Genomic DNA, 19,458 nt, shown 5'->3' with positions numbered 1-19,458 from the left:
GAACGGAATTCGATGTTATTGGCCTCCGGGAGCTATCCCACAGTGCTTCATTGTGACCGCTCTGGACAGTGCTCTCAACTCAGATGCACTGACCAGGTAGACAGGAAAAGACCCGCGAAGGTTTGAATTTCATTTCCTGTTTGCCCAGCGTGGAGAGCACAGGTGACCACGCAGAGCTCATCAGCACAGGTAACCGTCATGGAGTCCTCCCAGGATCGCAAAAGAGCTCCAGCATGGACCGAACGGGAGGTACGAGATCTGCTCGCCATATGGGGAGATGAAGCAGTGATAGCTGAACTCCGTAGCAGTAAAAGAAATGGAAAAGTATTAGAAAAGATCTCCAAGGCCATGAAGGACCGAGGCCATAACAGGGACACACAGCAGTGCCGCGTGAAAATTAAGGAGCTAAGGCAAGCCTACCACAAAGCCAGAGAAGCAAACGGAAGGTCCGGGGCAGAGCCGCAAACTTGCCGCTACTACGCGGAGCTGCATGCGATCCTAGGGGGTGCAGCCACCACTACCCCAACCGTGTGCTATGACTCTCTCACTGGAGAAACACACAGGGAAGACGGTTCGGGGAACGAGGAAGATGACGATGGAGGTACTGTAGGTAGCTCACGGCAGCAAGGAAGCGGAGAAACCGGTTTCCCCAACAGCCAGGATCTGTTTGTTACCCTGGACCTGGAACCAGTAACCTCTGAACTCACCCAAGACCCTCAGGGCACACAGGAGACCTCTGGTGAGTGTACCTTTGTAAATATTTGTAAACATTACACATGGTTTAAAAGCAAGCGTGTTTAATGATTAATTTGCCCTGGCAATCGCGGCCAGTACATCTACTGGAAAAGTCTGTTAACGTGTATGGGGATGGAGCGGAAATCCTCCAGGGACATCTCCAGAAAGCTCTCCTTTATGTACTCCCAAAGCCTTTGCAAAAGGTTTCTGGGGAGGGCTGCCTTATCCCGTCCGCCATGGTAGGACACTTTACCACGCCAGGCCAGTAGCACGTAGTCTGGAATCATTGCATAACAAAGCATGGCAGCGTATGGTCCCGGTGTTTGCTGGCATGCAGACAATATCCATTCCTTGTCTCTCTTTGTTATCCTCAGGAGAGTGATATCATTCACGGTCACCTGGTTGAAATGGGGTGATTTTATTAAGGGGACATTCAGAGGCGCCCGTTCCTGCTCTTCTGAACAGAAATGTTCCCCGCTGTTAACCATGCGGTGGAGGGGAGGGGTGAAGTGATCATCCCAGAGAATCGTGTGTGTGTGTGTGTGGGGGGGGTGGTTTACTTGTGTTTGTGCCGCATGTTAACCGGGAAACTGCAGCCCCCTCCTTTTACATTGAAACCCCATTTTAAATGGACAACCCAATTCATCCTTGAGATGGGAAATGCGCTGCTGTTTGCAACCTTTCCCGCATGTTAAGAAGGTTAAATAAGCCAAAACACTGTGGCCTACGATGGCTGCCTGCAAGCCGAAATATGCGACCTTGTAATGAAAGAGTGTACCCATTGTTCCCTAAAATGTGTCTTTTTTAACCACCTCTCCCTTCTCCTCCACCAGCTGCAAATGTTTCTCCTTCGCAGAGGCTCGTGAACATTAGAAAGAGAAAACGTAAGACGAGGGACGAGATGTTCACGGAGCTGCAGATGTCCTCCCACGCTGATAGAGCACAGCAGAATGCGTGGAGGCAGTCAATGTCGGAGATGAGAAAAGTCCAACATGAACGAGAGGAGAGGTGGCGGGCTGAAGACGATAGGTGGCGTCAGCTTGCAGACAGACGGCAAGAGGCAATGCTCCGTCTGCTGGAGCATCAAAGTGATATGCTCGAGCGTATGGTTGAGTTGCAGGAAAGGCAGCAGGAGCAGAGACCGCCGCTACAGCCCCTGTGTAACCAACAGCCCTCCTCCCCAAGTTCCATAGCCTCGTCACCCAGACGCCCAAGAACACGGTGGGGGGGCCTCCGTCCACCCAGTCACTACACCCCAGATGATCGCCCAAGCATCAGAAGGCTGGGCTTCAATAAGAGTTAAAGTTTTAAAATGCAGTGTGTCCTTTTCCATCCCTCCTCCCCCACCCATCCCTGCTACCTTGGCAATTATCCCCCTACCTCTGTAAGGAACTAATAAAGAATGCATGAATGTGAAAAAACAATGACTTTATTGCCTCTGCAAGCGGGAGGGGAGGGGAGGGTGGGGTGGGGTGGTTGGTTTACAGGGAAGTAGAGTGAACCGGGTCGGGGGGGGGGGGGTTGGAGGGTTCATCAAGGAGAAACAAACAGAAGTTTCACACAGTAGCCTGGCCAGTCACAAAACTCGTTTTCAAAGCTTCTCTGATGCGCACCGCGCCCTGCTGTGCTCCTCTAACCGCCCTGGTGTCTGGCTGCGCGTAATCAGCGGCCAGGCGAGTTGCCTCAACCTCCCACCCCGCCATAAATGTCTCCCCCTTACTCTCACAGATATTGTGGAGCGCACAGCAAGCAGCAATAACAATGGGGATATTCTTTTCGCTGAGGTCTGAGCGAGTCAGTAAGCTGCGCCAGCGTGCTTTTAAACGTCCAAATGCACATTCCACCACCATTCGGCACTTGCTCAGCCTGTAGTTGAACAGGTCCTGACTCCTGTCCAGGCTGCCTGTGTATGGCTTCATGAGCCATGGCATTAAGGGGTAGGCTGGGTCCCCAAGGATCACGATAGGCATTTCAACATCCCCAATGGTCACTTTCTGGTCCGGGAAGAAAGTCCCTTCCTCCAGCTTTCGAAACAGAGCAGAGTTCCTGAAGACGCGAGCATCATGTACCTTTCCCGGCCATCCCACGTTGATGTTGGTGAAACGTCCCTTGTGATCCACCAGGGCTTGCAGCAGCATTGAAAAGTACCCCTTGCGGTTTATGTAGTCGGTGGCTTGGTGCTCCGGTGACAAGATAGGGATATGGGTTCCGTCTATGGCCCCGCCACAGTTTGGGAATCCCATTTCAGCAAAACCATCCACTATTGACTGCACGTTGCCCAGAGTCACTACCCTTGCTATCACCAGGTCTTTCATTGCCCTGGCAAATTGGATCACAGCAGCCCCCACAGTAGATTTGCCCACTCCAAATTGATTCCCGACTGACCGGTAGCTGTCTGGCGTTGCAAGCTTCCACAGGGCTATTGCCACTCGCTTCTCAACTGTGAGGGCTGCTCTCATCTTGGTATCCTGGCGTTTCAGGGCAGGGGAAAGCAAGTCACAAAGTTCCATGAAAGTGCCCTTACGCATGCGAAAGTTTCGCAGCCACTGGGAATCGTCCCATACCTGCAGCACGATGCGGTCCCACCAGTCTGTGCTTGTTTCCCGGGCCCAGAATTGGCGTTCCACGGTATCAACCTGCCCCAGTAACACCATGATTTCCACATTGCTGGGGCCTGTGCCTTGTGAGAGGTCTATGGCCATGTCAATTTCCTCATCACTCTCGTCGCCGCACTGCAATCGCCTCCTCGCCTGGTCCGGGTTTCGCCTTGGCATGTTCTGGCTCTGCATGTACTCCAGGACAATGCGCGTGGTGTTCATAGTGCTCATAATTGCCGCGGTGATCTGAGCGGGCTCCATGATCCCAGTGCTAGCTATGGCGCCTGGTCAGAAAAAAGGCGCGAAAGTAGTATCTGATGGACCAGGAGAAGGAGGGCGGGAGGGAGGGAGGGCCGAGTGACGACATGGCGTACAGGTACAGGAACAGGGAGAAACACAAACAACTGTCACACAGAATGGTCCCCCCAAAGATTAAACTGGAAACCCTGGGCTTAGCAGGCCGTTGATTTCACGGAGGAAGGGGAAGCAAATGAACACAGAACAAATCTATTTTTTACATCTTAAGGTGGCAGCCGACGCTGCAGCATGAGTGACAGCCATACCAGTATGACGATGACGGATACCAATCATAATATGCCATCATCTGCCAAAAGGCAAGGGGCTGCTGCTGTGTAGCAATGCAGCCCCACGTCTGCCAGCCCCACGTCCGCCAGCACCCAGCATCGCCCTCGGCCTCTTCTGGGTGCTTAGCAGACAATATTGGGCAATTGGCAGAAAATAGTATATTATGACTGGTAACCGTCATCATCGAAACAGTAGCATGTCTGCCCAGGTGGCCATGATTGACAGCCATACCAGTACGACGACGACGGGTACCAGTCATAATATACCATCGCCTGCAAGGGGCTGGTGCAATGCAGCACTACGGCTGCCAGCCCCACGGCTATCACTCATGCTACACCGTCTACCGCCAAAAGGCAGTTAGCAGCTGCTGCTGTGTAGCAATGCAGTCCCACGTCTGCCGGCACCCAGAGGACATATGGTGACGGTGAGCTCAGCTGAGCTGAGCGGGCTCCATGCTTGCCGTGGTATGTTGTCTGCACAGGTAACCCAGGTAAAAAGGCGCGAATCTATTGTCTGCCGTTGCTGTGACGAGGGGGGAGGGGCCTGACGACATGTACCCAGAACCGCCCGCGACACTGTTTTGCATCATCCGGGCATTGGGATCTCAACCCAGAATTCAAAGAAAAGGCGCGAACCGCTTCTCGGCTCGAGCTGTGGCGCAAACGTAGTATCTGACGGCCTAGGGGAAGGAGGGAGGGGGGCCGAGTGACGACATGGCGTACAGGCACAGGGAATTAAAATAAAGAACGGTGGCTGTGCATCAGGGAGAGACACAAACAACTGTCACAGACTGGTCCCCCCCAAAGATTAAACTGAAAACCCTGTTGACGGAGGGAGGGGGAAGCAAATGAATACAGAGAAAATCTATTTTTTACATCTTAAGACGACGGTGCAGCGTGACTGATAGCCCTCGGCATCTTTCTGGGTGCTTGGCAGCAAATACTGGGCGGTGTATGACGATGGTCTTCAGGCCTATTGCACGAGCTGCTGCTCAGGGAAGACTCTGCTAACGTGCGATGACCCGACTTGTAATAGGCCGGCTAACAGTCATAATACACCATTTACTGCCAAAAGGCAAGCCCCACGGCTGCCAGCACCCAGATCGCCGATGAAGGCTACCAGTCTACTGCACCGTCTACCGCCAAAAGGCAGTTAGCAGCTGCTGCTGTGTAGCAATGCAGTCCCACGTCTGCCGGCACCCAGAGGACATATGGTGATGGTGAGCTCAGCTGTGCTGAGCGGGCTCCATGTTGTCTGCACAGGTAACCCAGGTAACCCAGATAAAAAGGCGCGAATCTATTGTCTGCCGTTGCTGTGACGGGGGAGGGAGGGGCCTGACGACATGTACCCAGAACCGCCCGCGACACTGTTTTGCATCATCCGGGCATTGGGATCTCAACCCAGAATTCCAAGGGGCGGCAGAGACTGCGGGAACTGTGGGATAGCTGTGGGATAGCTACCCATAGTGCAATGCTCCGGAAGTCGACGCTAGCCTCGTACTGTGGACGAGGTCTGCTGACTAGAGCACCTAGAGCATTTTATTGTGTGGACATACACAATCGGCTGTATACAACCGATTTCAATAAAACCGGCTTCTATAAATTCGAACTAATTTCGTAGTGTAGACATACCCTGAGTGATTCTGTGGCCTCCCTGCTGTCTGAAACTTCCCTTTCCACTCCAGTCCCCTGTTGCCCATTGATCCCATCCCTTGAACACCTAATTTCACAAGTCTCATCCTCTCTGTGGCCAACCCACCCATCTGAAGTGGGCCACTTAAATACTGACCCCGTCTGCATTACTGTTGACTCCTCCAAACCCCTACCTCGCCTGTCTCAATACCCTTTAAATCCCAAAGCAGAGGCTGGCATTGCTCCGGTCATGACTGCCCTGTGGGAACAAGGCATTATTGTTCCCTGCTCCAGCCCCTGTAACACCCCTATCCTCCCAGGTCGAAAAGCTGATGGTAAATCGTGGCGGTTTGTTCAGGATCTTCGAGCCATTAACCGCATTGTCATACTTTCCTGTTGTCCCTAACCTAGCAACGATTCTGGCTTCTGTCCCACCAGATGCAACTCATTTTACTGTTGTTGATTTGTGCTCTGCTTTCTTTTCTGTCCCGGTTCACTCTGATTCCCAGTATCTTTTTGCCTTTTCTTACAAGGGGCAGCAGTACACATGGACCACGTTCCCTCAGGGGTATACTGAAAGCTTATCTTACTTTTCCCAAGCATTAGCCCGAGATCTCGCTGACCTTGTTTTCCCGTCTGGGTCCACACTGGTCCAATATGTAGATGATCAACTCCTCTGTTCCCCTTCTTTATCTGCCTCAGAAACTGATTCTTTAGTGCTCCTTACTGCCCGAGCAAACAAGGGTCACAAAGCTTCTCACTCTAAGCTACAGCTCTGTCAAGCTTCTGTCACATATCTTGGCTTTCTCCTCTCCCAGGGTTCCTGTACACTTTCTCCCACCCGCGTCCAAGCTATCCTTAGCTTTCCCCGACCCTGCTCCCCATGCCAGGTCTGAAAGTTTTTGGGCATGGCTGGATTTTGCAGGCAATGAATTCCGCAATATGCCTCCCTTGCAAAACCTCTCCAGGAACTCACTCGGTTCTCTGTGCCTGACCCCATGCTGTGGCCCCCTGAGGCCAACTCTGCCTTTGTTTCCCTCAAACAGGGTTTGGCTTCTGCCCCCGCTATAGGCCTGCCTAATTATTCTAAGCCTTTTACCCTTTTTCTGCCACAAACAATCTGGGTGTGCACTTGGAGTTCTCACTCAGATGCACCAAGACAAGTCATGTACAACCCCAAAAGCTTATTTCTCTGCTACTTTGGACCCTGTTGCCCAAGGCTTGCCCCCATGCCTGCGCACTGTGGCTGCCGCGGCGCGCTTAGTCGAAATGTCTGAATCCCTTGTCCTCCGCTCTCCTCTTACCCTCGTGGTACCTCACTCTGTGGAAACTCTCCTGCTACAACGTAACACAGCCCACCTCTCCTCCGCCCGCCTCACCAGGTACGAACTTTTACTGCTGTCGGCTTCGCATATCACCATGAAGCGTTGTTCTCAGTTAAACCCTGCCACTCTCCTTCCTTTGTCTGATGACAGTGAACCCCACGACTGCCTTGCAACTGTCCCTGCTGTCACCGTCCTGCGCCCAGACCTTTCTGATGTCCCTCTCCCTAATTCCGACCTTGTTTTGTTCACTGATGGTTCCTGTTTTCGAGACTACCAAGGTCATCCCCTTGCAGGATATGCTGTGGTGTCACTCTCTGAAACCCTAGAAGCTGCACCTTTACCTTCTGTGACCTCAGCGCAAGTCGCCGAATTAGTTGCCCTCACTCGTGCCTGCTTTTTGGCGGAGGAGCGCTCTGCCACCATTTACACTGACTCCCACTACGCTTTTGGGGTTGTACATGACTTTGGCACCCTCTGGCAAGCTCGGAGTTTCCTTACCTCCGCCAGTACCCCTATCAAAAATGGCCCCTACATCGCTGCTCTCCTGTATGCAGTTTTACTTCTGTCTGCCCTAGCTATTGTTAAGTGCCCTGGCCACTCGACGGCGAATACTGATGTTGCTAAGGGTAACACATTTGCTGACGCCTCTGCTAAACACGCTGCTGCCATAGAACCTTCCCCAGATGCGTTTCTAGGTTCCCTTTCTGTTTCTATACCACCGCTGTCCCTCACTGACCTCACCCTGCTCCAAGACTCTGCCCCAGAAGCCGAAAAAGACTCCTGGGTTGCCCAAGGTTGCTCTCTACATCCTGATTCCTTTTGGCATTCGCCTACTGACGCCTTTGTGGTCCCCTTTTCACTCTACCCATCTCTGGCCACCCTGCTACACGGTGTTTCGCAAGTCGGAAAGGAGGGGATGGTCTTTGCTGTAACTAAGGCAGGATGGTGGGCCCACCATTTCAGCTCTTTTGCAGCCCGCCACTGTGCCGCCTGTACCACTTGCCAAAGCCACAATATTGGTAAACCTGTAAAAGTGGCTCAGGGGTTCCGGGGCCTGCCCCAACCACCATTCTTGCATTGGCAACTTGATTTTGTACAAATGCCTAAGTGTCAATGATATGAATTTATTTTGGTTATGGTATGTTTATTTTCTGGTTGGATTGAAACCTTTCCTTGTCTATTGCCAAATGTTTGTTAAATCATATTATGCCTATGTGACGTTATTGACATAATCTGGGACCATATAGAACATGGTTGCAACCAAAGTCCTGTAATGGCACCAAATCTTGTATAAAGGGGGTCAAATGAGGTGTCTAAGACAAGGTTATGTTTTCTGGTTACGATTATGCTGGCTATATGTGTGTATCAATTTTGTAGCTGAAGTTATGAATATTGGCTCTATACTGTCTGTATTTCAAACTTATGCTATGCTTCTGGGTGACATCACAGACAAGTTGGTGTTAGCTCTGCCTAGCCTGCTTGATGGCCCATTAAGGACCATCAGCTATACAACTGACCCATTGAGAGAAGGCAGATACGCCTTGCAACTCAGCAAAGTATGCAGGGACTGGCCAATGTGACTCCAGACTCCATTTTCTTGTAATTTTCCACAGTAAGGACAAAGAGGTGTTCTTACACCTGGAAAAGACTATAAAAGGCTGATGCCTCATCTCCATCTTGTCTTCAATCCTGCTTCTTATCTCTGGAGGGACTTTGCTACAAACTGAAGCTCTACACAAAGGACTGAATGACCCATCCCAGCTGGGGATGTACTCCAGAGACTTGATTTAAACCTGCAGTTTCTATCACTGCTACAAGCCTAAACTAAGAACTTTGCCATTACCGAATGTAATTGATTCCTTTTAACCAATTCTAGCTCTCATCTATATTTTTTCCTTTTATGAATAAACCTTTAGATTTTAGATTCTAAAGGATTGGCAACAGTGTGATTTGTGGGTAAGATCTGATTTGTATATTGACCTGGGTCTGGGGCTTGGTTCTTTGGGATCGAGAGAACCTTTTTTCTTTTACTGGGGTATTGGTTTTCATAACCATTTGTCCCCATAACGAGTGGCACTGGTGGTGATACTGGGAAATTGGAGTGTCTAAGGGAATTGCTTGTGTGACTTGTGTTTAGCCAGTGGGGTGAGACCAAAGTCCTCTTTGTCTGGCTGGTTTGGTTTGCCTTAGTGGAGGAAAAACCCCAGCCTTGGGCTGTAACTGCCCTGTTTAAGCAATTTGTCCTGAATTGGCACTCTCAGTTGGGTCCCGCCAGAACCAGCACCGTCACAGCCTGCCAAGGGAATTCCTGCCACTCTGTCCAGTGACCGGGGTACACATTTTACAGGACAACTTGTTCAGCACCTGGATCGTGTATTACATATCACACACCTGTTGCACTGTCCCAACCACCCACAAAGTGCAGGTGTAGTTGAAAGACGAAATGGTGTACTTAAGAATAAGCTTGCTAAAATTTGTGACTCTACAGGGTTAAGCTGGCCAGCAGCCTTACCGTTGGCCCTTATGGAAATGCGGTCTACTCCATCCCAAAGGCATAAATTGAGTCCTTTTGAAATTGTTATGGGATGCCCTATGCGAGCTAGGGCTACCATTACTCCAGTCCCAGACTTGAACTTGACTCACAGTACGCTCCTTCAATATTGCAAGGGACTAATGCAAGCTGTAAGTCACTTCCATTCACAGGTTTGAGCCGCCTGGCCGACGGAACCCACCTCTGATGCTTGCCACAACCTTGAGTCAGGTGATTGGGTCTATGTACGACACCACCATTGAAAACACGCCTTGGAGCCCTGGTGGAAGGGTCCTCATCAGGTACTGCTTACTACCCAGACGGCTGTTAAACTATCTGTCATCACAGATAAAGACATAGAGGAACAGCCTGCAATACCTTACAATCTACGCTCTCATAAGGGTTGCCAGAAGCAGACGACGACCTAAAGGAAGGCCCAAGAAGAAGCAGTAGCAAGCGTGGCACCTGCTGCCTGGTGGACGTAAAACCGTGACTGTGGTTCCCTCAGTTGAGGTTGTCAGAACCAGAAGGGCCTTGCCTCCAACATGTGCCTCTGGTGGTGCCTGTTCCTCGGCTGCTGGTGTCTTAAGGTCTGGGGAGTCCACAATGACAATTCTTTTATCCAGCAGCAAGTGTTGATAGCTCAGACCCTTAATATCTCTAATTGCTGGGTCTGCAGCCACATCCCAGCCCACTCTCAAACTGGTGTTCCTGTCCTGGCAATCCCACTCAATTCCCCAGACCTCACTGGAAGGACCTCGTCCGTTTAACAAAACATGGAACAGCAATGACACTTGGGAAGTGGTGGGAATAAATGTATCTAAATGGATAAGTGTGGCGAAGGTAAAGGTCATTGGTGTTGGGTGTGTAATGGGACAGGGCTGGATCTGGGAAGGAGCAGTTGCCTTCAGCATATTGTGGCCAATGGTGTATGGGATTATTTGAACAAAACTAAAAAATGGCGGGCCGGGTATGGGGATATAATTTTTTTCTCAACCTGGGATCAAACAGAGAAATCAATCTCATGTTCCCCCTACAGTAACCTTAGTGAGAACAATACAGTCTTTCAATGCCATGCAAATAACACCACTCCTTGTAAGGAGAATTACCATGTGCCCTTTGGGGGATATTATTCCTCCTTTGCAGACACCTACATGGCAAATGGGTGCAACCGACCCTTTCCGGCCTTGATAGGGCATCATTGGGTTTGTGGAACCAAAGCTTATACCGCACTACCCAGCTAACTGGTCAAGTATCTGTTATCCTGCCTGGCTCTTCCCACAATTCCCACGAGAATGCCTCTGTAATTTCAGGCGGAAAAGAAGGGACTTATCAGATGCCCAATGGTATGTAAATAACATAAGCCCCTTAACCTGGGAAGAGGCTATTGGCAGTTCCTTTATCCCATTTGGGGGAGTAATACACCATGCAAAAAGGCTCCTGAGGTTACAAGCAGTAGTTGAAATAATGGCAAATGAAACCGGCGAACGTTTAAGAGCCCTGGCCAAAGAAACAGGGGTGAGCCGACAGATGGCCCTCCAAAACCGTCAGGCATTGGACATAGTGCTGGCGGCCAAAGGAGGGACCTCTGCTCTCATTGGAAAAGAATGTTGTGTGTATATACCTGACAACACCAATGAGGTAATAAATCGCGCTAGCCACTTAGAACAGATCACATATCTTCCCCATGAAGAGCCGAGTTCTTTATGGAAGTGGCTAAGTAACCTGTTCAATTTCTCTGGCATAGGAGGCTGGTTGTTTCAGGGAGCCTTGACTATCCTGTTTGGAATCCTAATGATTTTTGTATGTTTTCAGTTAATCTCCTGTTGTATCCAAAATTGTGTAAGACATGCCATGCAGGTAGCTGCCCCAAAACAGAGTGCTAATATGATGATTCTAAATATCGCTGATGACCAAAGAGACAAAGAACGGTTGATATGTGGAACCCAGTAATTGTTGGTCATTGCGTAGGTTGACCAAAAGGAGGGATTGTGAAAGTAGAATGAATTATATTGTAGAAGTAGAATGAACTAAAGAAATGCTATATGTTCCTTTAAGCAGGAATGAGGAATGTTGAGATAAAGTTGTCAGGAAGAGGAACATTAAGATATTGAACAATGGGTCCACTTAAGCTGATGGTGGGACATTAAGAGGAGACTGGTGAGAGTTAATAAGGACATGAGATATGTGTCTAGCCCCAGGTAAACTTATCAGTTCTGCTCCCTTTGTAATCTTGTTCATTTTGCGCCCTTTTATCTGTATAAATAAGGTGGTTTGAGCCTTGTATGGCGCTCACATTTTCTGGTTGTATTAGCAGAGCACTTTTGCTAATAAACAGAGCGGTCTGACAAATTGTGAGTCCTGAGTCTGACTTTGACATGCTCGTTTCCCTTCATCCCCCCATCCAGAAAGGACCTCAGATATCCCTCAGTGAGAGAGTCTCCCATCTCTCTTACCCACATAGCACCTGAGCCAGTGCCACCAGGAATCAAGTTCTTGGTAGACTCCCCTGTGTTCCGCCAACACAAAGGAATAGCCTCCTCATGCACTAGGTTGCAACACCATTTGCCCCGGCCACCCCTCTATCTGGATGGAGGGGGGGGGAGGGGCAGATTTTAGTGGTGTTGCGACCTCATGCGACAGGTTGTAACACCATTCACTAAAATATGTCCAGCCACTCCTCCATTTGTATGGAGGGGTGGCTGGGTCAAATTTCAGTGGTTTTGTGACCTCACAGCTGAAGTGATGCTTCAGACCACTCTGGCAGCAGCTATACTGCTTTAATATGGGACCACGGCTTGAAAGTGGTTGAGCCATATCTTGCCCTGCCCCCTCCCCACACAGCTCCACAACCTACGGAACTTAGAGAAAGTACAAAAACCTGGAGAAGGGGTGAGGGGGTGTTCACTCCCCACCCCCAAATGGTGCCACTGGCCTAAGTGTATTAGGCTGGGCACCTAGACATTGAGATACCCAAAATAATGGCCATTATTTGCCTAAATTCAGCCTTAAAGGACAATGAGAAAGTACTATCTTCTCCGGTGACTGAAACAATGACAGCCTTCACCTTTGTCCTTAGGGGAGAACCGGAAGCCAGCATGTAAGTTGTTTGCTGCTTGCAGGACCATGGTAATAGCAGTCAAACACTTTTTCGTCTGGTAACTACTACAAAGCCCCAAGTATATGGCTATTCAAGCAGTACCAGTAATTTAGCAGGGCACAGAAGAAGCAGAAATTTGGTACCATAATTGTTTTTTCCTTTGGGGATTAAAAAGCATGTGTTAATGTAGCTCAGGGATCGGCAACCTTTGGCACACAGCTCGCCAGGGTAAGTACCCTGGCAGGCTGGGCCGGTTTGTTTACCTGCCGTGTCCACAGGTTCGGCCAATCGCGGCTCCCACTGGCTGCGGCTCGCCGCTCCAGGCCAATGGGGGCTGCGGGAAGCAGCGCAGGTCGAGGGATGTGCTGGCCACGGCGTGTCGCAGCTCCCATTGGCCTGCAGCGGCAAACCGCGGCCAGTGGGAGCCACGATCGACCGAACCTGCGGACACAGCAGGTAAACAAACCGGCCCGGCCCACCAGGATAAGCACGCTGGCGAGCCATGTGCCAAAAGTTTGCCGATCCCTGATGTAGCTACTGCCAGCTTCTGATTCAAAAGTGACAGGTGAGTTTCTCAGAGTGGACACTTTTCCCCCCAATAAGTTAGTCAGAATAAATTCATTCAGAAAAGACTGAACAAGAGTCGTTAACATTCATTCTGAGCAAAAGAATAGCTTTGATAACATCCAAACTCATTTGATTATTTTCTTCACTCCAAACACTCTTCATCACACTGAACTTTGGTTTCACTAGACTGTGTGTTCCCGGTAAATACACAGCACGTTTAACTCATGAGAGCAAAATATTCTGAATGGACATTTAGTAGTTGTAAGAATCCCAAACATTCTGATGAATGAAGTGAAAAACTGGAACATTTCAGGTACCTGAAAAGAAGTTCCTGGGACACTGGGACATCATATAAGAAAACAGGATTATCTCAATTTAACTGGACATATGTTTTCTTTAGCAACTGAGATGTGTATATGGCTGAAACTTCACTCCCTTTAGTGTGCTATAGTTTACACAAGCATTATTGGGTTGAAAGGCAGTGTGGTCTTGAAGTCTGAGTTCTTCCCTACATTGAATCCTAATTTCCTCCAAATTGCTTCACTTCCATCCTATTCCGCATCCCATCTGCTCAAATAACCAACGAATTAGTTAATACTTACATTAAAGTGTCCTCACAGGGTTGAGGGTTTAAACCTCAATGAGTTTAATGGCGGTGGGGCAGGGGAGTGCAGCCCTCCAAGGGCTGCTGTTTCAGGCTGTCTGCAGACTTAGGAAGACAATACTGCACTTGTTACATTCAGTAAAAATCTGATTCAGTCCAGACTTACTAACCGGTGAGCTGAGTATAAGCTGATGGATAAGCAAGACTTCACAGAAAGCATTTCAAAGATATTCATATTGAACTTACACAATTCCAAAGGCCCATCAGGGAGGCCATTTCTTTATCGACCGCTAACAGGGTTCTGCATGTTTCTGACAGAACTCAATGGCTATATTAATCAAAGAGTCTGAAACCCATGGGGAAGCCAATTCAGCAGTTCTAGTGACTAGAGCAATTCAATACGAACAGGGTTGCTTTTACTTACAATTATAATTAGGACCAATTCTACAAATGTTGCTCTAGCTGACCCAAAGCTAATTATAGGAATGCAATGAGTTGTGGAGTTCCCTACCTTCTGGGCTATGGCTTCCTGTGAACTGACGAGAGTGCTGCATTCCCCATCATGGTATTCTTCTTTACATTCACGGCAGAACACGAACTGGAAAAAAACAACCCACAAGTCATAAAAACAAGTTAGGGATAAAACCAGCAGATTTCAGTCACAGAAGTAATAAAATAAAAATAAATTTGATTAATCAAATGAGCTTTTGCTGTGTGGTACATACAAAAATCACTGGATACTGATAGGTTGTTTTTCTTTCACGGTGCAAACCTGTTTATATAAAAAGGGGACAAGCTGAATTGAGTTTTTTTATAGGGTTTACTATTGGAAGTAGTCTATATGCAAAGTACTGAGTCAAACGCATTCCCTTATGGAAAACTATTTTAGTATTTAGTAAAAGATAACTTTCTACAGGTCACTTGAACCACTGCACAAAACATAATATTATATACTTTCACAGATTTCTATAGAATGGTTTAAAAACAAAAAGCAAAACAAAAAAACCCACAACACTATAGAAAGACAATGATTCAGTTTTGTAGGCTGTTAGGGGAATTGCTATAGAATTTTATTAAATTTTTTAGAATTGCATTTGTTTCATCCCTGTTAAATTCTATAGGTCTTTTCATAAGAGTTTAGCCACACAGAATGGCCTTTACAGACTAGTAACGCATTCATCTGTAGCATTGCTTAAGCTGTAACTGCTATCTAAAATGGTTCATATGCAACAAGCTTATTCCATTTTTATACTATGAAATGAAGATATCTGTCTTGACATGTGTCAAAATCTCTGACCCATCAATTCCACATTAATTTCTGTGTCCTTGTGGATAAGAGGAAAAGTCAATAATGTAAAATGGGTCTCTCATGCTGTGCCAAAGCCATGCTGTCTTGACCCACCTTCAGACTCTGAAGGACCCCTCAGCAGTTAGCTATTCTGACTGGCGTTATAAGCAAGACTGATAAAGCAGCCTTGATTTTTAGATACAGAGCTGCATTCAGATGTAATGAATAAGGATATCAGGGGAACCTGACACTGGGACATTTATCTGCCACAAATTCCATCTCCGCAATTCCATTTTGAACTCTTTTGAGCTTCTGTTGTCAATTTTATAAGTACTATAGAAAATCACATTTTATTATCATGCTGAAGAAACTACATTTTTTAGCAATGAAGCATTGTGAAAGAAAACAAGGCCAACAGGACTGATTCTATTCTTCAGAAGTAACATGGGAGTCATCATGGAGCTCTGGGGAAAAGGAATGGATTGAAATGAAATGCATGTTTTTGTTTTGTCCAGATCAAACAAAGTTATGGCCTTTCTTGTCTGTCAGTTTTCTTTGGCTATCATGTCTATTATCTGTAATTTCTTATTTTTCCTTTATTCACCACTTATATTAATTCAGTTGTGCTTATTAGTAATCTGTTTAATGATGGAAGTATCTTTGCCAGGCACACTGTATGAGAGACTGCAGTATTGTTATTAATAAATGTTTTGATTATGGTGGTACCCAAAGGCCCCAATCAGGACTGGGCCTCAGTGTTCTGGGCATAAGAACATAAGAACAGCCATACTGGGTAGGATCAAAGGTCCATCTAGCCCAGTACCTGTCTTCCAACAGTGGCCAATACCAGGTGCCCCCAGAGGGAACGAACAGAACAAATAATCCTCAATTGATCCATTCCCTGTCCCCCATTCCCAGCTTTGGCATATAGAGGCTAGGGACACGATCCCTGCCCATCCTGGCATACACAAATAGGCACTCTGGGGATGCTTAATTGTATTTCCCACTCCCTTTTTCTTTTTACTTAACCTATTTCTGGCCTCTATATTTCTTTGTCCCTACGCATATCTCTGTGAAAGGGTTTTGTGATTTATATTGCCAGACCCACTGCTTTGCCACCAAGGGCTGCAATTCCCTAGTCTCTCTCATCTCACTCTAATTCAATTTTATGGAAGTTTCACAAATCTTAAAAAGACGCAAATTTCGCAAAAAATCCCCTCACCCTCTTGCAACAATATTTGGCTTACCTCATATTGCAGTTTACATAATACTGATATCTGTTAGAACAATGCTATTTGCAAAACTATGTTGTATCACAATACTGTGTGGCCCCTTCCATGGTAATTTTATATGGCTGCAAGTAACTCCACAAATGATCTCATCCCATTGCTTTCTATAGTAATGAGTCTGATCTTTTGGTGAGACTGGAAACTCTTTTCACAGCTTATTAGATAATGGCTGAGATGTAAAATCAGTTATATCATGGAAGAACACCCTATTGGTTGGTTTATCAGAATAAATATGCCTTCCCTTATACAAATGCATTAAGTACTCTCCTGTCACAGCATAGCATGAGCAATAAAAAAAAATGCACATCAGTTTAAACAAAAGAGTGGTTAATAAAATAGTTTCATTCATTTTAACTTTCAGATATGAAAAAAAGATTTGGAAATGAAATATGGCAAAAAATACCTCCAGTTAACCTGAATTTTATGGCCTCATTAATAATAATAATAGGAGTTATTTTGCCTCAGGAAAGAAAAAAGAATGTAAGTTGTTTAATTAGGATTTAGCACTTTTGCATAAATTTTATACTAAGAAGTGTTTAAAAATTATCATGTGACATAATTGCTAATTGAAATCACACTCTCTCCCCTTTATTTCTTTAAATAAAGAGAGCCTGACAATTTAATTTGATAATAAGTACCGCTCAATAAATTACTATTTCTTAGTATATTATTTATGTCTTAGAATTTGCTGTTGACACCCACATGAAAGATACTAGTCTTGGAAAAAACAAAAACAAAAAAGAAAAATCCTAAAAGTCTCAAATCTATCCTTTAAGTTTTTTGCACAACATGAGGACTAAGGGGGCATTTTCAGAAGCAAGTGAGGGCTTTAGGCACACAAATCTAATTGAAAACCAATAAGACTTGTGTGTGCCTAAATCTATTAGGTGCTTCTGAAAATCGCCTCTTCTCATAAAGAACTAGGAAGCTGCAGCTGAAAGAAATATACAGGAAGCTTCTCAAAATAATCAAAGATGGGCCTCAGCAAAAATCCTGGATCCAAACAACCTCAAACTTAAGAGGTGTTAAAAATCTGAACCTCAATCCAGACACAATTTTATACAGGATTCTTATCTTAATAATTGTTCAAAACAAAAGTGCATATCTAAACACCTGCACACTCTGTCATGTTCAAAGCCTGGGTCTGAAATTTGCAGCTTGATCCCATTTCTAAAAGTAATGTTGGGGGGGGGGAAAGGCTGGGGGCAAATTTTGCTCTTAGTTATACTGGGGCAACTGGGTCCTGACAGGGTTGCCTAGGGTAAGTGAGAACAGAATTTAGCCCAGTGTGTGAAAAAAACTTTCAACCTCTTCAGGCACATCTAATTAGAAAAACTTAGTTCTTAAATACTAAAGTGATGGATACTTTAAAATTACAGTTTTGCCACTTCTCCATAATATTTTGAAGATCTACCATTTCCTGGACCAGGCACACAAAATTCTCATCTCCCTTCTTGACTACGTCCCCCTCCCTGGTCTCCATAATGCTGACATTATCCCCCTCTTGCATTTACAAAATAGAATTATTAAATTAATCTTTTTCTATGTTACTCTGACCACAGCACTCCCATTTTTGAATCCCTGTACTGGCTTCACATTCTCCAATGCTTCAAGACTTAGATTTTTATCATCACCTTCAAGTCCCCTTCCATTCTGGGCTTCTTACACTTACATCTTTGTGCCTTCTTCTTCCAGGCTGCCTCTTACACATGAAACACCTTCCCTGAATGAATTGGTAAGACCCATCATGCCCTTCAAATTTCTCCTTGAGATTTGCCTCTATCGGGATGCCAGTAAGACATTAGACAATTAAAGATGGATTGGGGAAGTGGGAGGGGAGAATAGATGGGGTTAATTGGTTCTTTTATTAAAAATTATAAATGGTTAAAGTAAATGTGTATAAAAATCACATTTATTTGATTGCATCTCTCTTCCCTCACCCTCATCCAAGCCTGATTGTGTCTTTGGAAAATACTATAAAATAATAATATATGACTACTACTACAAATAATGTGTTTCCTTCAAAATAGTTTTACTGTCAAAGATTTCTGCATGCACTGCCTGCTCTCTACTGTATGCTTGTATAATCACAGACACACAGCTTATGGATATTCAAGGATATCAATGTAAACTATTATATGAAGAGATAAAATCACCTCCCTACTCACTATTCCCCTGTTTGTATCCAGTTCTGGTGTCCACAATTCAAGAAGAATGTTGATAAATTGGAAAAGATTTAGAGATGAACCAAAAGAATGATTCAAGTGACAGAAAACGTGTCTTATAGTGGTAGAGTAAAAGACTGCAATCAGTTTAGTTTATCAAAGAGTAGATTAAGGAGTAACTTAATCACAGTCTATAAGTACCTACATGTGAAACAGAAATGTAATGATAAACAGCTCTTCAGTCTAACAAAGGCGCCACAAAATCCACCTTATTAAAACTAGTTGCAGCAAGACAAATTCAGACTAGAAGCAAATTGCACATTTTTAATAGTGAAGGTAATTAACCATTGGAACAATGTATCAAGGGTTGTTGTAGAGTCTCCATCACTGAAAACTAGGTGAAAGACTAGGTGTTTTTTCAAAAAGATATGCTCTAGTTCAAACCGGAAATAATTCAGGGAAGTCCTATGGCCCATGTTACACAGGAGGACACAATAGATGATCACAATGATCCCTTCTGGCCTTATAGTTTATTTGAATACATCCAAAGATCACATTAGCCTGTTTTGCTACAGCACCACATGGGGAGCTCATGTGCAGTTGCTCATCCATTATGACCTTTAAATCTTTTTCAGATACACTGTTTTCCAGAATACAGTCCCCCATGTTGTAGACATGGCCTGCATTCTTTGTTCCTATAAGGAAAACTTTGCATTTGGTTGAACTGTTTGAATGGACATGATTGTTTATGACTCACCCTGACCTCATCACTATGTACCCCTTTCCCAATCTTTATGTAAACCGTATATTTTATCAGCAGTGATTTTATATTTACTTCTATATCACTGATGAAATATTGTATAGTGTCAGTCCTAGTACTGCGCCCACTAGAAACAGTTCTTTTTATGATGTTTCTCCCAACTACTTTAAGATCTGTCACTAAGCCAGTTCTTAATCCATTTAACGTGTATTTTATTGATATTGTCTAGTGTTAGTTTTTTAATCAGAAGGTCATGCAGTACTAAATCAAACTCCTTACAAA

The 19,458-nt window shown here is 45.8% G+C and overlaps 1 protein-coding gene across 1 annotated transcript in view; it reads right to left on the bottom strand.

Moving 5' to 3' along the window:
* Positions 1 to 19,458, bottom strand: part of PRKN (parkin RBR E3 ubiquitin protein ligase) — a 1,198,020-nt gene that overhangs the window by 24,398 nt on the left and 1,154,164 nt on the right. The window contains exon 10 of the mRNA XM_034765264.1: positions 14,186 to 14,272. Within this exon, the coding sequence (XP_034621155.1) occupies positions 14,186 to 14,272 (87 nt within the window). The remainder of the gene's footprint in view (positions 1 to 14,185; positions 14,273 to 19,458) is intronic.

Source organism: Trachemys scripta, chromosome 3 (assembly GCF_013100865.1).
Source record: "Trachemys scripta elegans isolate TJP31775 chromosome 3, CAS_Tse_1.0, whole genome shotgun sequence".
NCBI lineage: Eukaryota > Metazoa > Chordata > Testudines > Emydidae > Trachemys > Trachemys scripta.
This window is presented reverse-complemented; position numbering and strand designations above follow the sequence as displayed.